Source organism: Rhodamnia argentea, chromosome 5 (genome assembly GCF_020921035.1).
Source record: "Rhodamnia argentea isolate NSW1041297 chromosome 5, ASM2092103v1, whole genome shotgun sequence".
Classification (NCBI taxonomy): Eukaryota; Viridiplantae; Streptophyta; class Magnoliopsida; order Myrtales; family Myrtaceae; genus Rhodamnia; species Rhodamnia argentea.
Genome location: NC_063154.1, coordinates 27,285,503 through 27,303,573, shown reverse-complemented (window position 1 = coordinate 27,303,573; position 18,071 = coordinate 27,285,503). Strand labels below are relative to the sequence as shown.

The following is an 18,071-nucleotide window of genomic DNA, read 5'->3' as shown; positions in this document are numbered from 1 at the left end:
TGGAAAGCAGTGGATCCGGGCACCAATCAGCAGCGAAGAACGGCCCCAGATAGTGACGAAACCGGTATTGAACAGCAGGAAGATTGGGTACTCAGCAGCAAGATTCGAGGTCGAATCAGTAGCAAAAAGGGGCACCTAGCCAGGAGGAGAAGCACCAAACACAACCAATCCACCTTTAAAAAAACTTCTCTCTTTTTCTCTTATGCTCACGTGTATCCCCTTTCTTTTTGTGAGCAGGAAATTGCCGTCCCCCCAAAACCCTAGTGAAAGAGCTCTATTTATAGAGAAAAGCTTTGCAAGCTTGGGGCTTAAGTTTTGTTAATCCTGCCAAACAAACCCGGGATCAAAGTATGTGATCAATTAAGTCCCAAAGGATCCAATTGCATTAATTTGATTGAAATTTTTGGCACATAATAATTGACATTTTTAATTAAGGCCTTTAAGCTTAAAATAGCCCCAAATTCTTCTTTGAATTGCCGTTTTTTTTTTTTTTTTTTTTTTTTTATATTTATTTAAGCTCATATCATCTAACAAATCAAGCTCAAATCTTCTGCCGTCGGTGGTCCAATGCAAAATGCAATGCATGAATACTAAAATTAAATGAAAAAGATGAGCTATTATTTTTGGTAGGAATTAAAATTTAACTCCAGATTTTTATGCAAAATAAATGAATAAGGAGAAATCAAAATTTAGGTGTCAACACCAAGCAGATTGGTGGAGGAGAATCCACATGTCGCTTTCAATAGATTGTAATAAGAAACATGCAAAAGCCCATCTTCAGAAGAGCATGAAGCTGATGCAGCTGATACTTTCTTACTGTTTCTAAACCAGAAGAAGTATAACAAAGAGATTACGCAGGCTAATCCTACAAGAGTAGAGACAGTGGATATCAGGATTTTTGCAGTTCCACTTATTCTCGTTCTTTTTGACTCTTTGTAGTCACATTTTGGTAGTTGAAAATCTGGCATACCCCCGCAAAGTTTCTCGTTTCCAACAACCGAAGTTGAAATGATATTTCTGAAAACTCCTCTTGTAGGTAATGCACCCTCAAAATCGTTGTAAGATAGGCTCAAATTCTTCAGATTCAGATACCCTAGAAACTCCGGGATATGGCCGGACAATCGGTTGTTGGAAACATTCAAAACCTGAAGGCCTGTCATGGAACCCATAGTTGATGGTAAGGGCCCTTCAAAAAAGTTATCATGTAAGTATAGGCGTTCCATGGATAAACAACTACCGATACTGCTTGGTATCTGTTGAGATAATTTGTTCCCATCAAGACGTAGTTCGCCGAGATTTTTCAAGTTTCCAACTTCTCTTGGAAGGGAACCAGTAAGACCATTTCGTGACAAGTTGAGATAAATTGACAAAGACGAGAGGCCCACAATTTTCGGTGGTATGTTACCACTGAGGTCATTGGTCGAAAGGTCCAAGAGAAGTAGATTCTGGCAGTTTCCTAGAGACGATGGTATCGAGCCTCGAAGACTATTTCCATACAAGACCAATTCAGTTAACATCCTTAAATTCCCGATAAGTTCTGGTATCTGTCCCGAGAAATTATTTTGGCTGAGATCCATTCTCTTCATTTTGGTCAGATTTCCAATCTCGGAAGGAATGTTTCCTGAGATGTTATTGCTCCACATTGCTAGAATCTCTAAATTGATGAGATTTCCGATTCTAGAAGGTAAGGTTCCATAAATATGATTGGCACATAAAACAAAGCGCCAAAGAGTGATAGAGAGGTTACCAATACAGTCGGGGATAGGTCCTCCAAAAGCATTGTCCCCTGCGCCCAACGTATACAATACTGTGGAATTGGTTAAAGAGCAGAGGAAATCCAAATCAGCAAGTTGCTGACTTCCTAAGTTGTTTCCCCCAATTTCAAGCCAAGAGAGTCCTCTCATCTTTGAGAAAGAAGGAACTTTCCCAATAAAGTTGTTGGTTCCGATTTGAATTTTAGCAAGATTAGAGGCGTTGGATATTGACTCAGGAATGGGTCCGCCAAGGTGGTTGTCACTCAAGCCAATTTCCTCGAGATTCGGAAGAGTGAAGCCTAAGTCGCTGGGTAAGCTCCCCTCTAATTGGTTCTCACCCGCCCAAATTTTTTTTAAGGTGGATATATTGAAGATTGAGATGGGAATCGTACCGACAAATTTATTCGAGCCAAGAGAAAGGGTAATTAGATTTCTCAGCCGACCGAGAGTTTCTGGGATCGTACCAACGAGGTTATTCATCGCTGTCCCGAAGATTTGAAGAGAGGATAAATTCCCAAATGTCAGCGGAATGTTTCCTGTCAAGCTGTTGACTTCAAGTACGAGTATTTGGAGCTTGGACAAGGAGCCGAGCTCCGCAGGCAAATTTCCTTCTAGCATGTTGAAGCCTAAGCTAAGAATGAGCAAGTTAAAGCAATGGGAGAGATTTGAAGGGATTTGTCCGCTCAATGAGTTGTTATTGAGGGACAGCGTCTGCAACCGAAACAAGCGGCCAAATTGCGGGGGAATTTCAGAGTGAAAGCTGTTGTTTTTCAGATAGACTTTCCTAAGAAAGCTTAGGTTACCAATATGGGGTGGCACGATCCCAATCAGTTTCGAGGAGTTGAGGTCCAATACAGTGACTCTGCGGTGTCTACGACCACACGTGACACCATACCAGCCGCAGACGTGGCTAGTATCATTCCATGAGCTCAAAACACCACCAGGATCAACTATTCGAGCCTTGAATTCCAGCAGAGCCAGCCGATCACTCTCTTCCCCACCGACTTCTGTTAAAGCTAGGACTCTCCCTAACAGGAGAATGATAATAGTTAAGCATGAGACTGACCTGGCTAAAATTCGGTCTCTATAGGAAAGGTCCATGAGGATGCGTAGCAAAGCGCTCTGAGCTTGACTGTCTTTCTGTCTTCCTGCGACCTTGTTTCGAAACAATTCGCGATTATATAATGGCGGACAACGTGATCTTCCTCATTAAGACATGTTGGTGTCGTCAAATGCAAGAATAGTCATGACAGATCTTTCATGTCTTCTCCAGTTGTGAAAATTACAAGGCCGTGACAAGCAAGTTAATAATTGATGATCAAGTCAGTCAATGAAAGGGGAAACACCATGGGGGTCTACTTTTGTTCATTGTCATTGGCGTCTTTCCAATCCCTGAATTTCCGGGCCGTTTAGTAGGGGCAACGACTTCAGTCTTTTCCACGAACATACAAAATCTTGACTTTCCAGTACTCAAAATCAGAATACTATTGGCCGTGCATGTAAGTAGGTCTATTTCACAATTTGTAATAGGTCTATTTCACAATTTATAATCAACTTTACTTTCATTTCGATTACAATATATATTTTTCTATAACTTCTACATTTTTAGTATTGTTGGTTATTATCAAAATTGGAAAAAGTTCTTACACATAAAATAGAGCAATCTCTACTACGGCGAAGAAGAATTTATTACTTCTTAGAGTGCATTTGTTGGAGTGCAATTATTTTTCGAGAATTAGTTTTCCTGACTTTCACCCGTTTGGTTCAGCAAAAATGACTTAATCAACGAAAAGTACTTTCCGGTCAATAAATAAGTCATGCATAAGGAAAGTGAATTCCTATACCTAAAGAAGTGAAAACCCTTTTCGGAATTGTTCATGTCGAATTTTTTTTTTAATATTTTAAGATTACGACTTCTTAACGTTTTAATATTTTGAAATTATAATTTGTAATTTATAGTTTTTTTATTTTTTATTCTTTTTGTTTCTTCCTTCTTCCATCTTCCTCCACCACGACCGGTCGGCGGCGGCCACAGGCGAGCTCAAGCTCACTAGCCTTGGGAAGCTTGTCGGGTGGGTGAGCTCGAGCTCACTCATGGCCGCCATCAGCTTGTTGCAATGGAAAGCGTCGCGATAGAAGAAGAATGAAGAATGAAAAGAACAGAATAAAAGAAAAAATAAGTATTTTTTGTGTCAAATAAAATCATAAGATTGAAACATTTTCTAAATAAAATCTAAATACCAGGAAATATTTTCAGTCACATATCACCAAATAAAGGAAAACAAACCATTTTCCTGAAAAATGATTTTCTGACAAGTATTTTCCTTCAACATTAAGTTTTTAGTAAAATAAATGCACCCTTAGGCTCTATTTGTTTCATGAAAAATGAGGTATTTCTAGAAAAAAAAAATTCCAAAAAGTGATTTTCTAGGAAAATGAAGTCCAATGTTATGTCAAAACCTAAAATGGCTTGAAAAATATTTTCCGTCGTCGGATATGGATAATCATATTACAATTTTCTCTAAGCACTCCTTTTAATAAATTTTATTTTTCATATTTATTGTTATTTTTATTTTTTCTTTTCTTTTCTTTCTAATTCCTAAACATTTTGATTTTGATTTTATTCTTTTATTTTTTTATTTTTAATCTTTTCGTTTTTCTTTTCCACTCTTCTTAGGTTAGTTAGGCCGTTCATAGGCGAGCTCGAGCCTCACTACAAGCCGGTGAGGTCGAGGTTGCCGGTCTTACCTCGAGGCCAACGGCAGGCAAAGGAAAAAATAAAATAAAATAAAAATAAAACAATAGAAACTCAAAAATTCAAAAATTGTGAAAAGATGAAGCTTTTGATATGTTTCTTTTATATAAAGCTGAGGTAGAAAATCATTTAAAAAATAGGATAAAAAGAGTTAGATCAGATAGAGGTGAAGAATAAGTCTTGCTTAATGAATTTTGTGAAAAGCAAGGAATAATTCATGAAACTACCCCTCCATTTTCTCCTGAATCGAATGGTGTAGCAAAAAGGAAAATAAGACATCAAAAGAAATGATGAATTCTATGCTTGTTAGCTCTAAAACTCCTAATAATTTATGGAGTGAAGCAATAGTATCTGGTTATCGCATTCAAAATAGAATACCTCATAAGAAAACCGATAAAGCACCATATGAATTATGAAAGGATTATTCTCCTAATTTAAAATATTTGAAAGTGTGGGCTGCTTTGCTAAGGTTATGCTTCCCAGTTCTAAGAAAAGAAAAATACGCTCTAAGACCTCGGATTGTGTGTTTATTGGTTATGCTAAACATAGCATTGCATACAGATTTCTTATATTGAAAAGTGATGTGCTTGAAAGTAATACAGTTGTTGAGAAAAAGAATGTAGAATTTTTTTAGCATATTTTTCTCTTATGAATTGATATTGTTTCTACTACATCTCATCATAAAAATGATTTTCAAAATTCAATTGATGAATTGCGGAGAAGTAAAAGAATAAGAAAAGAAACTTCCTTTGGAAATGATTTTTATACTTGTCTTATTGATAATGATCCTTTAAGTTATTCTTAAGTCATATCTTACGGAGAAAGCAGTTTCTGAAAAGAAGCCATAAAAATTGAGATTGATTTTCTTTTACAAAATAAAACTTGGGAATTGGTTTATTTACCACCAGGTGTGAAACCGATTGGTTGTAAATGGATTTTTAAGAAGAAAATTAACCCTAATAGTTCTATTGATAAATATAAACCAAGATTGGTCACAAAAGGTTTTACTCAAACACAAAACGTTGACTATTTCAACACCTTTGCTCCAGTAACGAGAATTCCCTCTATTCGTGTTTTATTTGCATTAGCTTCAATTTACAAACTTGTTGTGCACCAAATGGATGTTAAAATAGCTTGGTGATTTAGAAGAAGAAATTTACATGGTGCAACCTAAAGGTTGTATTCTTCCTTGCCAAAATAAAGTTTACAAACTTCTTAATTCCTTATATGCCTTAAAGCAGTCGCCAAAACAATTGCATGAAAAATTTGATGAAGTTATAGTCAATAATGGATTTTTCTCCATTGGGGTTGATAAATGTGTGTACACAAAAGTTGTTGATGGTGAATGTATAATTATTAGCTTATATGTTGATGGCATGCTTATTTTAGGTACATGTATTAATGTTGTGAAGGAACAAAATGTTTCTTGACTTCTAAATTTGATATGAATGATTTGGGAGAAGCTAATGTTATTTTCGGTGTTAGAATCATAAGAAGTGATCATAGCCTAATGCTTACTCAAGAGCATTACATGGAGAGGCTACCTGAAAAATATGAGCACTTTGATGCCACACTTGTGAAAACTCCTTATGATTCTAATAAACAATTAGTAAAAAATAAAGAAGACAAAGTGGCTTGGTCTATGTGTGTGTTATGTAGACTAAGCAGATATACACAAAATCCAAATTGTGATCATTGAACTATCTTGAGCAAAGTAATGAAATATTTGAGAGGAACCATAAACTATGGTATCCTATATAGTGGATTTCCCATTGTATTAGAAGGATACAAGGATGCTAACTGGATTTCAGATTCATATGAGATAAAATCCACTAGTGTATATGTATTCACCCTTGGTGGAGGTGCTGTAGCATGGAAGTTAGCCAAACAAACAATATTTGCTAAATCCACCATAGAGTCAGAGTTTGTAGCTCTAGAATTGGCTCATAACGAGGCTGAGTGGTTAAGAAACTTCTTAGCAGATATTCCTTTGGGAATGAAACCGACATATTCGGTGTCTATGCATTGTGATTGCGCAAGCGGCAATAGCCATTGCAAAGAATAAAACTTTCAATGGTAAAAATAAATACATCCAGTTAAGGCATGATGTGATAAAGCAGCAACTTAAGGATGGAATTATGTCCATCAAAAAATCAAGGGGAATGTGACTTAAGCTGGTTGAGGAAAATCAATAGTGATGGTAAACCAACCTATGTGATTGGTCATCCCATGAATTAGGTTCATATGTGTAATAACAAGTCACTTGTTGATCTTTTGATACACTATAAAAATTTATGTCCCTCCTAATATGAGAATAGTGCAAGTCCGTAATAAAAAAGAGGTTGTGCCAAGCTCTTAATGAATTCCGTAGCCAGTAGTGTTGTATTAAGATGCAAAATACACTTGATGGAATCACTTATATAAGTGTGGAGTGAGGTTGCTCCTATAAGAATTAATGGCAATAATCTCTAGAGCACTCATGAATAAACGAAGCGCGCACATGGCTTATTAGCGCAAAACCGTATTGAACAATAAACCTTGTAAGAGTGTAATGTGATTGGTGAAAATTATAATTTACAAAAGGAATTCTTGGTTCATCGAAGTTTCATATTTCACCAATGATTTCTGAGTTATATTTCATTTTTTCTAGGATTGGTTCATAGCCTAACAAGCATCAATTATGATGCATTACGTTCAAATGTCCCAACATTGTATTATTCTATTTTTTTTTTCTTTTCAAAACCGTGTGAAATATGTAGAGTATTGTTAGATATTTCAATAAGTTTTGAAATATTAAAAGCTATTATTATTGTAATGGCTTTTTACCGTCATCAATTCGTAACGTTTTCTGTCCTCCATTAATATATAACGGTTCTATAATGGTTTGCAATGTAATGGTTTCCTAATGAAGAGCTCGGATGTTGGCGAGCTTAGACATTTGTGGACTCAAACGTTGGTGAGCACAAGCGTTGGCAAGCTTAGACGTAGACGAGCTCAAACCCTAAGGAAAGCCTCATAAGTAATGGTTTTGTAATGGTTTTCTTAACAGCTCTTTCTTAACAACTTTGAAACGAGCGATTTCTTTCTTCATAAATCGTCCATTATTCTACAACGGCTTTATAACGGTTTTTCAATGGCTCTATTTTGTCTTGAATATAAATTGAACGTCAAGAGACAATATTGTTTTTAACATCGAATTATCAAAAGAATCTCATTTCCTTTGGTTATTTTTATTTGATGGGTTATACACATAACGTTGTTCCCGTTCTTTCGAATATTGAGTGCGGAATCTAGAAGAAAGTTTGTTATATCTTGGGAGGATAGCCACTAGAAGCCTTACGTACCAAGTTTCGCACTCCGAGGGCCGGAATTATCCTTAAGGATAGTGCTTGTTCAGACAATTCTTATTATTTCCATCATATTTACCATACAGTAATTTCCTTTTCTTGTTTTCTTTTCACAGTCAAAGTCTCAATTCCACAGTGGACTCCAACATGAGAAATTATCAAAGCCAATTCAAACACAAAAACAACTCATTTATTCCGAATTATTTGGTTTTGAACTTTCACATACACAGTAATTCAATTCGGGTTGGGTTCGTTAAACGAGCTCAAACTCGAAATATATTTTTAATAATATCCACTTTGGCTCAATATTTGAGCCAAACCACAATCGCTTCGATAAAATAAGAACTTTGCTATCACTCCCCCACAGTTCCAATGGGCACAAGTCTCTTTAGGTGTCCGTGTGACCTTGTGTCGAAGCAATTGGCGCAATATATCGACGGGGAACGCGATATTCGATGTTAAGACAAAGGGGACGTTGTCAATGTGAGAATAGTCATGACAGATCTTTCATTGGCCCCTCAAGTTGAGAAAATTACAAGGCCGCGATGATCAAGTCAGCAATGAAAGCTGAAAAATCACGTGGCCCTGTTCATCACTTGTGTCCGTATCCTACATTCTCCCTTTGAATCTTTGAATTGCCCATGCCGTCGAGTAGGGGGCGAGGACTTCAGTCTTTTCCGTGCATACAGGTAATCAGAACACAATTAGCATGGTCTTCTTCCCAGTCATATTGAGACTAAAATAACGAATGTCCAGGCTCAATGAAACTGTTATATCACTATTTCCTGCCGAGCGTGTAAAATGAAAAGCATAGAGAAAGTTCAAAGTTGCAATAGAAGTGAAGTATTTGAGATCATCCTTTCTACAAATTACAATGTTATGGTAAAATAGTTCATTTCTCTACACAATGGCCCATCTTATGCGGTCGGAATATCGTTTGTTTGTTTTTTTTTTTTTTAAGTTCGAGTATTATACTACTCTGTGATTGAAAAGAAGAGCAAAATCTCTACTATGGTGAACAAGTATTTATATGAAAATGTTACTTTTTACCCGTTTTTGAACGGTGCTTGTTTTATTATATTACTCCGCAAATTCACTTCACATCTCAAATAGTTATAGATGAATTTCTAACTGACTATCATGTCATGATTATTAGCATCTTATTATAGTCACATTTTCACTGTGAAAAAGTTATTACAATTGTAAGAAGAAAACTAGGTATGTATTTAACGCCGTAGGGACATAGTCGCCAGTTAGAAAAGTTAACAAGTTGCAGCTGACAGGTGCGTTCAATTGAAGAAGTGCGAAAGTTCAAGTCAAGTCCACGATCCTCATTGTTCTTCTTCGGACGGTGGTAAGCAAGACAGCTCACATCGGAAAAGTCATAGCAACGTCGACCTCGCGGGCGTCTCTCGGAAAAAACCTTCACCTTGCATAATGGAGCAAAAGTGCGACCACTTTGCAAAAATCTAAGTGTATATTGATTACACGAGAATCAAACGATCGAATAATAAAATAGATAGAATAAAAAATAAATTTGACATTAGATTTATGTGATTCGATCAGATGACCTACGTTCACAAAAAACAGCGATGAATTCCACTATAGAGCAAGCAATACAATGGAGATTATAATCATACTCGAGTCACTCAAATATTCATAACGTTTTCCAGTCCCAATTACACCCAATAACTCACGGGATGTTTAGCCTAAAAAATTTTCATGAAATAATCTCTCAATCTCACAAAAAAAATTATACAAATCTAATGACAAGATTTAATTGACTTGACCACTCAAGTCTTTTGGATACAATTCACGAACACCACCAAGTATCGAGCATCAAATTGAATATCACGCAACTCTGAACACTCTCGGTGCACCCTCTGCTGCACCAACCGCTTTAAGTTAATTGCTTCACTCACTCTCTCTCTCTCTCTCTCTCTCTCTCTCTCTCTCTCTCTCTCTCTCTCTCTCTCTATCTATATATATATATATAGTGAAGCAATCTTGGCAAAATCCTACTGAAAATAACTTTCCTATTCCGCTTTTCTTGGACGACTTCGATTAGGAGGATTCGTCGGATATTTTAATAAGTTTTGAAATATTAAAAGCTATTATTGTTGTAATGGCTTTTTACCGTCATCACTTCGTAATGTTTTCTATCCTCCATTAATATATAACAGTTCTATTATGGTTTTGCAACAGTCACATAACAGCTTTCTAATGAAGAGCTTAGATGTTGGCAAGCTCGGACGTTGGCGAGCTCAAGCATTGGCGAGCTCAAACGTTGGCAAGGTCGGATGTTGGCAAGCTCGGACCACGAGGAGTCTCACAAGCAATAGTTTTGTAACTGTTTTCTTAACAGCTTTATAACGTATGATTTATTTCTTCATAAATCATCCACTATTATACAACGGGCCTCATGACGATTTTCCAACGGCTCTATTTTGTCTTGAATATAAATTGAACGTCAAGAGACAATCTTGTTTTTAACACCGAATTATCAAAAGTATCTCCTTTCCTTCTATTGTTTTTTTTTTTTTTTGGTTGGGTTATACAAATAATGTTGTTCATGTTCCTTCTAATATTCAGTGTGGAATAAAGAAGAAGGTCCGTTGTATCTTGGAAGGATAGCCGCTAGAAGCCTTACCCATCAAGTTTCGCACTCCGAGGGGAGTAATTTCCTTTCCTTGTTTTCTTTTCACAGTCAAATTCTTGATTCCACAGTGGACTCCAACCTGAGAGATTATCAAAGCCAATTCAAACACAAAAACAACTTCCTTGATTCTGAATTATTCAGTTTTAAACTTTCACATACCGAGTAATTCAATTCGGGGTTGGGTTCGTTAAACGGACTCAAACTCGTAATATATTTTTAACAATTTTCACTTTGACTCAATGTTTGAGTCAAGTTACAATCCCTTTGCTAAAATATAAACTTTGCTATCACTCCCCTCACAATCCTAATGGGCTCAAGTCTCTTTAGATGTCCATGTGACATTGTTTCGAAGCAATTAGCGCCATATATCGATGGGCAACGTGATGTTTGATGTTAAGCCAAAGTGGACGTCGTCAATGTGAGAATAGTCATGACAGATCCTTCATGGGCCCCTCGAGTTGAAAGAATTACAGGGCCGTGATGATCAAGACAGTCAACGAAAGCTGAAACATGACGTGGCATTGTCCATCACTTGTGTCCTTATCCTACTTTCTACCCCTGAATCTTTGAATTTCCCACGCCTTTTATTAGGGGGGGCGACTTCAGTCTTTTCCGTGCATATAGATACTTAGAACACAATTAGCATGCTCTTCTTCCCAATCATATTGAGACTAAAATAACCAATGTCCAATCTCAATGAAATTGTTTGTCGCGACTTAAAATTCGAAGACTCTTAGATTAATAGATTATCAAGTTAATTATTTAACTAATTTAACAAGGACTCTCCCAAACACATACCAAATTGCAACTTAAGTTTATTTCGTGAAAAATTAATCAACTAGGGCCTCCATTAATCGTTCTCGGCAGGTCGATTAGAAATCTAAATAAAATAGCAAGAGAACTATTTTATTTCTGCATACCAGAAAAAGAGGGTCCAAGGACTTGGTTACATTAATTGAAAAAAAGTAATGTCCTTTCGCTACCAAATTTCATGAAAAATCATTTTTGATTGATTATGTAAATTAAATGAAAATAGAATGGACCATATGATACTCGAAATTTGAATTTTTGAATTTTTGGATTTAATAACAACCACTAAGAAAATATGCCTTAAAATGTGATAATATCCAATTCAAGTTAAGAAAATGATTTCCCAAAGTTTCAACTTATATTAGATGTTATTTATGATATAAAAATGAAGCCTCGACATGTTTAACTATAGAAAAATGGATTTTATTTACATGAAATAAAATAAAGCAAGAGCGAACAAAGATAAACGAAAATGCCCATAATACACCTTTAATTTCGATTTTTTGATTAATTCACTCATTCTCAAAGATTAGGGCTAGAGCAGAATTTATCCGCTATATACTAATGGATTCGAGTATGCATGCGGATAAAAGTATAGAATAACATCATCCCTTAACACAAATGACAGATTACAAAATTCTATACAAATTATAAGCCTCATTTTATAAGATCATGGCTAAGGAAATATAATTTACTTTCCCAAGGGTCTAGACATAAGGGAACATATATTATGAGCATGTTTGTTTATAAGGTTAATACTACAGCAAACACCAAACTGGTACGCCTACGATAAATTTACCCTAAATTATTTCTTTGACCACCGAAAACCCCAAACCGGTACACTTGTGACAAATTTTTCACAAACCGATACACTTGTGTTAAATTTTCACCCTGTTACTTTTTGTTAAATTTAACTCACAAATTGATAGTATATCTATAACAAATTTACCTTCTGTTAAATTGGATTAATGCCACAAAAAATCCCAATTTGAGAAACATGTGATAAACAAAGGGTAAAACTCTCAAATTGATACAAATTTACCTTCCGTTTATCACAGGTTTCTCAAATTGGAATTTTTCGTGGCATTAATCCAATTTAACGGAAGGTAAATTTGTCATAGGTATACTAGATTGAGGCTTTTCCTGGTTAAAAAAATTAGTTTAGGGAGAATTTGCCTTAAAAGTATCAGTTTTGGATTTTTGGTGGTTAAAAAAATAATTTGTGATAAATTTATCACTGGTCTACTAACTTGAGATTTTTTGTGGTAAAAAAATAGTTTGGATAAATTTCTCATAGGTGCACCAGTTTGAAATTTTTTGTGGTGAAAAAAACAGTTTGTGATAAATTTATTGTAGGTGTACTAGTTCGGAATTTTTCATGGTATTAACCCTGGTTTAAAATGTGCATACTATAATAAAATAAAATAAAATCAAGGAAACATGACCAGATAAAAGCAAGGATGGACTTCTTTATTCAAATCTCGAAAAAATGAGAGGGGTGGCCGAAATTGTTCAAGTGGAGTCCACCTTTCCTCATCAAAAATTTAATTTAATTGGAGAAAATTATCCTTAAGGATTTGAAAATTTAATCTCACATAATTTTTTCAAAAAATAGATATTATCCAATTGAATTCAAATCGTAACTCTAATAAAAAAAATAAACGAAAATTCACAAGAGATAAGATAAGATAGCAACCAAATAAGCCATCCAACCAACTCAAAAGTTAATGATAATCATCAAGATTAAAAGAGTTATCCATTACGTTTTGATATTATCCAATCGAGCTCAAATCCTCATCAACAACATAGAGATAGCATCAAACAACCCTAAGATAGGACTACTTAACCAACCATAGATTAAGGTCGAGAACCTTGATGGCCACAATACTTCTTGGGATATTTTGAGAAAATCTGTACCTGTTAAGGCGTAATTTGCCGAGATTTTGCAATTTTCCAACTTCTCCTAGAAGGGAGCCAGTAAGATTATTTTGAGACAAGTTGAGATAACTCGACAATGATGAGATGCCTAAAATTTCTGGGTGTATGTTACCACTAAGGTTGTTGCTCGAAAGATCCAAGAGAAGTTGATTCTAGCAATTTCCTAGAGACAATGGTATCGAGCCTTGGAGATTATTTCCATACATGGCCAATTCGGTTAACATCCTTAAATTCCCGATAGATTGTGGTATTTTTCATGAGAAATTATTCTAGCCAAGATCTGTACTCTTCATTTTTTTTAGATTTCTAATCTCGGAAGGAATGTTTCCCCCGATGTTGTTGCCTTCTAATTCCAATGTCTCCAAATTGATGAGATTCCCTATTCCTAAAGGTAAGGTTCCAGAAGCGTAATTATAACTTAATTGAAGCCACCAAATGGTGATAGAGAGGTTACCGATGCAGTCGAGTATTGACCCTCCAAAAGCATTGCTCCACATACCCAATAATTGTAAGCTTGTGGAATTGGTAAAAGAGCAGAGGAAGTCTAGATCACCAGATTGCGCACTTCCAAAGTTATTGATGCTAATTTCAAGCCAATAGAGTCCTCTCATCTTTGAGAAAGAAGGAAAATTCCCAGTAAATTTGTTGTTCGAGATTTGGATTTGGCCGAGATTAGAGGCACTAAATTGACTAAGGAATGGGTCCGCTAAGGTGGTTGGCATCCAAACTGATTCTCTCAAGATTTGGAAGAGTGAAGCCTATGTCGTTGGGTAAGCCCCTCCTCTAATTGGTTTCCAGCCGCATCAAATATTGTCACAGTGGATATATTAAAGATTGAGATAGGAATCATACCGACAAATTTATTCCAGCCGAGAGTGAAGGTGTTTAGGTTTCTCAGCTGACCGAGAGTCTCTGGGATCCTACTAGTGAGATTATTTATCGTCGTTGTGAAGACTCGAAGAGATGATAAGTTTCCAAACGACGGTGGAATGTCTCCTGTCAAGTTGTTGACTTGAAGTACAAGTATGTGGAGCTTGGACAAGGAGCTGAGTTCTGTGGGCAAATTTCCGTCCAGAATGTTGTAGCCTAAGTTAAGTAACAGCAAATTAGAGCAATGGGAGAGACTCGAAGGGATTTGTCCACTGAATGAGTTCTTATCAAGGGCCGACTTCTGCAACCGAAACAATAGACCGAAACGCGAGGGAATTCCAGAGCAAAAACTGTTGTTCTGCAGATAGACTTTCCTCAAAAAGCTCATGTTACCAGTGTGGGACAGCACAACCCCAGAGAGCTGCTTGGAGCTGAGGTCCAGTACAGTGACTCTTCGGTGTCTTCGACCACATGTGACACCGTACCACTTGCAGAAGCGGCTAGTATCATTCCACGAGCTCAAAACACCATCGGGATCGGCTATTCGAGCCTTAAATTCCAGCAAAATGAGCCGATCGGTCTCGTCCCCGTCAGTTTCTGCTGACGCTAGAGACATCACGACAGAATAATGATGGCAGTTGGGCATGAGAATGACTCGGATAAAAACCCGATCTCTATAGGGATGGTTCATGAGGACTTGTAGCAAAGTGTTCTCGTCTCTCTAGGTATTGGTACGAAGCAGTATCCAAATTCTATAAACGGGAATATGGTGATATTCTTGATTTCATGGGGATGTGAATCTCTTGACGGTGAGTGTTTAAGAGTCTGCAGGCATCGTATTTCACCTACTACAAATATTGAAAATTATGCCTTCGAAGTGATGCTGCTACGTCGTTTTGAATAAACTTCCAATGCGATTTTTGTCTGTTTTTGTTTGGCATCGCAATAAATTGCACAAATAGTTAATAATGGCAAAGTCTAACCACTATATTATGATTATTAACAATTTCAGATAGCTATTGGGAAAGTCAACGAGCTGCGGCCGGCAGATGATATTTAATTGAAGAAATGGGGGAAGTTAGAGCCAAGTGAGGTCAACGGTCCTTCTTCTTCTTGTCTCGACAGTGCCGGCTCCCATTGGAACAGTCTTAGGAACGTGGATTTGTTCCACATGTCCATCCTTCCTTTGCTCTAACTCCCCTGGAAACAAGGAATTAAAAAAGTTCCCAGTTATGGAAAGTGATAGCACCGGAATTAGCTAATTATTAGACACTAAATGAATGTGCCCTTGCATGATCTAACAGGTAACATGTCTGGGCCCGACGGGTTAAGATTATTCTTTGATAACGGGATGTGTTAATCGTTTTAATTGATCATCTCTCGACAATGGCAAGATTGTTACTGAAAAACGTAATTTATACAAGAAATCGTGAACATGATAATTCAATTAGCGCTGTCTATCCTATTTGGTATGACCGGCAGTTGATATGGACAATCTTAAATGAATGACATCGTTTTGCATCTCTTATTAATTTTATGAGTTTTTTCTCTCTTTTTTTTTATTTTTTTATTTTCTTATCTTTCTTTTTATTGTTTATCTTCTTTCCTCTGCCATTCATTTGGGCCTCAACGATGGCCCATGAGGGCGTGGCAAGGCCGCGACCCTGTCACCTGATTTGCGCGAGGGCGATTAGGACCCTTGCCTAAATCTGCACGAAGGCGTCGTGGTTATTGCCTGTAGCTGGCTTTCACGGGCCATTGCCGAGTCCTTAACGGCCGACGGAGGGCAAGAAATGAATATTATATAGCTATTAGACTTTTCCATTGGGAGCTCAAGCCAACTTAAAGTCAACGGTTCTTCTTCTTGTCCTAACAGTGCATGATCAAGCCTCCTCCCATTGGAAAAGTCTTAGTAAGTGTAATTGTTCCATATGTCCAGCCTTCGTTTGCCCTTCATTTCGCCGAAAACATTGAATTAAAGAAATCCCCCATTATGCATTGTGATAATACTAAAATTAAGAAATCATTAGACATACATCACGTGTCGTTACTTGATCTAACAAGTTACATGTTCGAGTTTGACAGATGAAGATTCTCTTTTGATAACAAGACGTGTCGACTATCTTGACGGGCGATCTCTCGACAAACCATTGGAGAATAATAGCATGATTGGCTATAAAAAAAGAAAAACAAAAAAAAAACGTAATTTAGGTAAGAAAACGCGAATGTAACAATTCCAGTCAATACCAACCTTCCTATGTGGCCTAGTTGGCTGCTAACATTGAGAATCTTAAATAAAATGACATCCTTTTGTAATTTATACAAAAATTATGATTTTTCACATTTTTGTCCTATTCTTTCCTTTTTGTCGTTCATCTTCTTCCCTCCCATTTGTCGAAGTCTCGGCAATGGCCTACAAGGGCGTGGCAAGGGCTAAGACATCGTCACCAGTTTTGGATGAGGGCGATATGGGACCCTCATCTAATTTGGACGAGGGCATCTCTGCCCTTGCATGTGGCCAGCAATCTTCACGGATCATCACTGAAGCCACAACGATCGGCGGAGGGAAGAAAGATGCGCACTAGTAGGGAACAATATGAAAAAAAACTAAAAAAATTCAATTTTTTTTAAAAAAAAATCATAAAATGACGCCGTTTAATTTAAGGTCGTGCATGAAGCCGTTGGCTAAGTCACATAAGATAACTAGCATTGATTGTCATTACGTCAACCATTTCTGGTTTAAAGGATGGACTGCATTGAAAAATTATCAAAAGGTTTGGAATTATATTGCCCAAATTGGAAAGCTTGTGAGTAAATTGGCAACTGTATGGTAGGTTTATGACTTTTTTGGATAATCTTCCCAAAAAAATGCGTTCAAGCCAAACCATCAATCGTCATGTAAAATTTCCCATATGTTCGAATCATACAATATTTGTCTCAACCAAATCACATTATTTTTGCGACCATTAATCCGTCAGGATAGGCTTGCCTATAAATGCTGCACAGTGGACTCAAGTAAAATTTCTCGTCTTTCCTTCATTTTCTCTATCTTAAGCTCAATATAAAGGAGGGTCAAACATTCAAAAGCTAAACTGAACTGAACCATCAAAGAAGTGCTTATGCTTTGACCCGAACCCAGTCACAAATTGAAAATCAAGTTCGGCAGTTTTTTTTTTTCCCCTGAGCGGGCCTTTGTCGCCACACTCCTCCACTTGACCACCGACCACCGCGGACAGATCCCACCCCATCACCTCCGGCAACCATCTCACCGTTGAGCTTTGCCAAGTCAGGTACGAGCTTCTCCGTGATCACCACCTCCCTCCACATGTTCAGGTACGAGCCCTCACTTCCATTCGACGAAACCCTAACGCTCCACATTTGACCCAGCGAGGTAACTCGCGCCGCACCATCATGTCCCATCGCTTGCTCTGTGAGCGCAATACCGGTAATAGGCAGGAACCGAGCTGCAAAGCCATTGGCACAGAGCTTCAGTGGCGGTGAAGGAGCGGGGGGAGTTCCGCTGAAGGGGATATTGTGTGACATTGATGTGTATTGGAGCTACGGGACATGGGAAAAAACTTGGATTACTTCGGGTAGTGGTTGCAGTGAATTCACTCTGCTTGTCAAAGGAGGGATTTTCGTGAGACGAAGGAACAAGGAAGGTTCTTCTTCATTCCACCATGTTCGGCTTGTTTTCCTCATAACCCGACCCGAAAACACCCAAAAATTTCAATGCCGTTCGGGTTTCGGTTCGGTTTCAACACCCTGTCACATACTGTTTCTTTGCTAATTGAGATATGAAAGGATGAATACAGATAAAAATCCACACTCTTTAACTCGTGCTCATATGCATCGCCTTATTTCCTGGCCAAAGTTTCGACAGATTCCTCCGGACCGACTTTTACCCTAGGAACACACTTCCGTAACATGAGGCTATA

The 18,071-nt window shown here is 37.3% G+C and overlaps 1 protein-coding gene across 1 annotated transcript; it reads right to left on the bottom strand.

Moving 5' to 3' along the window:
• Positions 1 to 689: 689 nt before the first annotated feature.
• LOC125315290 (putative receptor-like protein kinase At3g47110) lies at positions 690 to 17,676 on the bottom strand. Its single transcript, XM_048279738.1, has 3 exons — positions 17,385 to 17,676; positions 14,167 to 14,739; positions 690 to 2,782 (listed from the first exon to the last, which is right to left on the bottom strand). Exons 1-3 carry the CDS (start codon positions 17,674 to 17,676, stop codon positions 690 to 692), a joined length of 2,958 nt encoding a protein of 985 aa, XP_048135695.1.
• Positions 17,677 to 18,071: the final 395 nt, after the last annotated feature.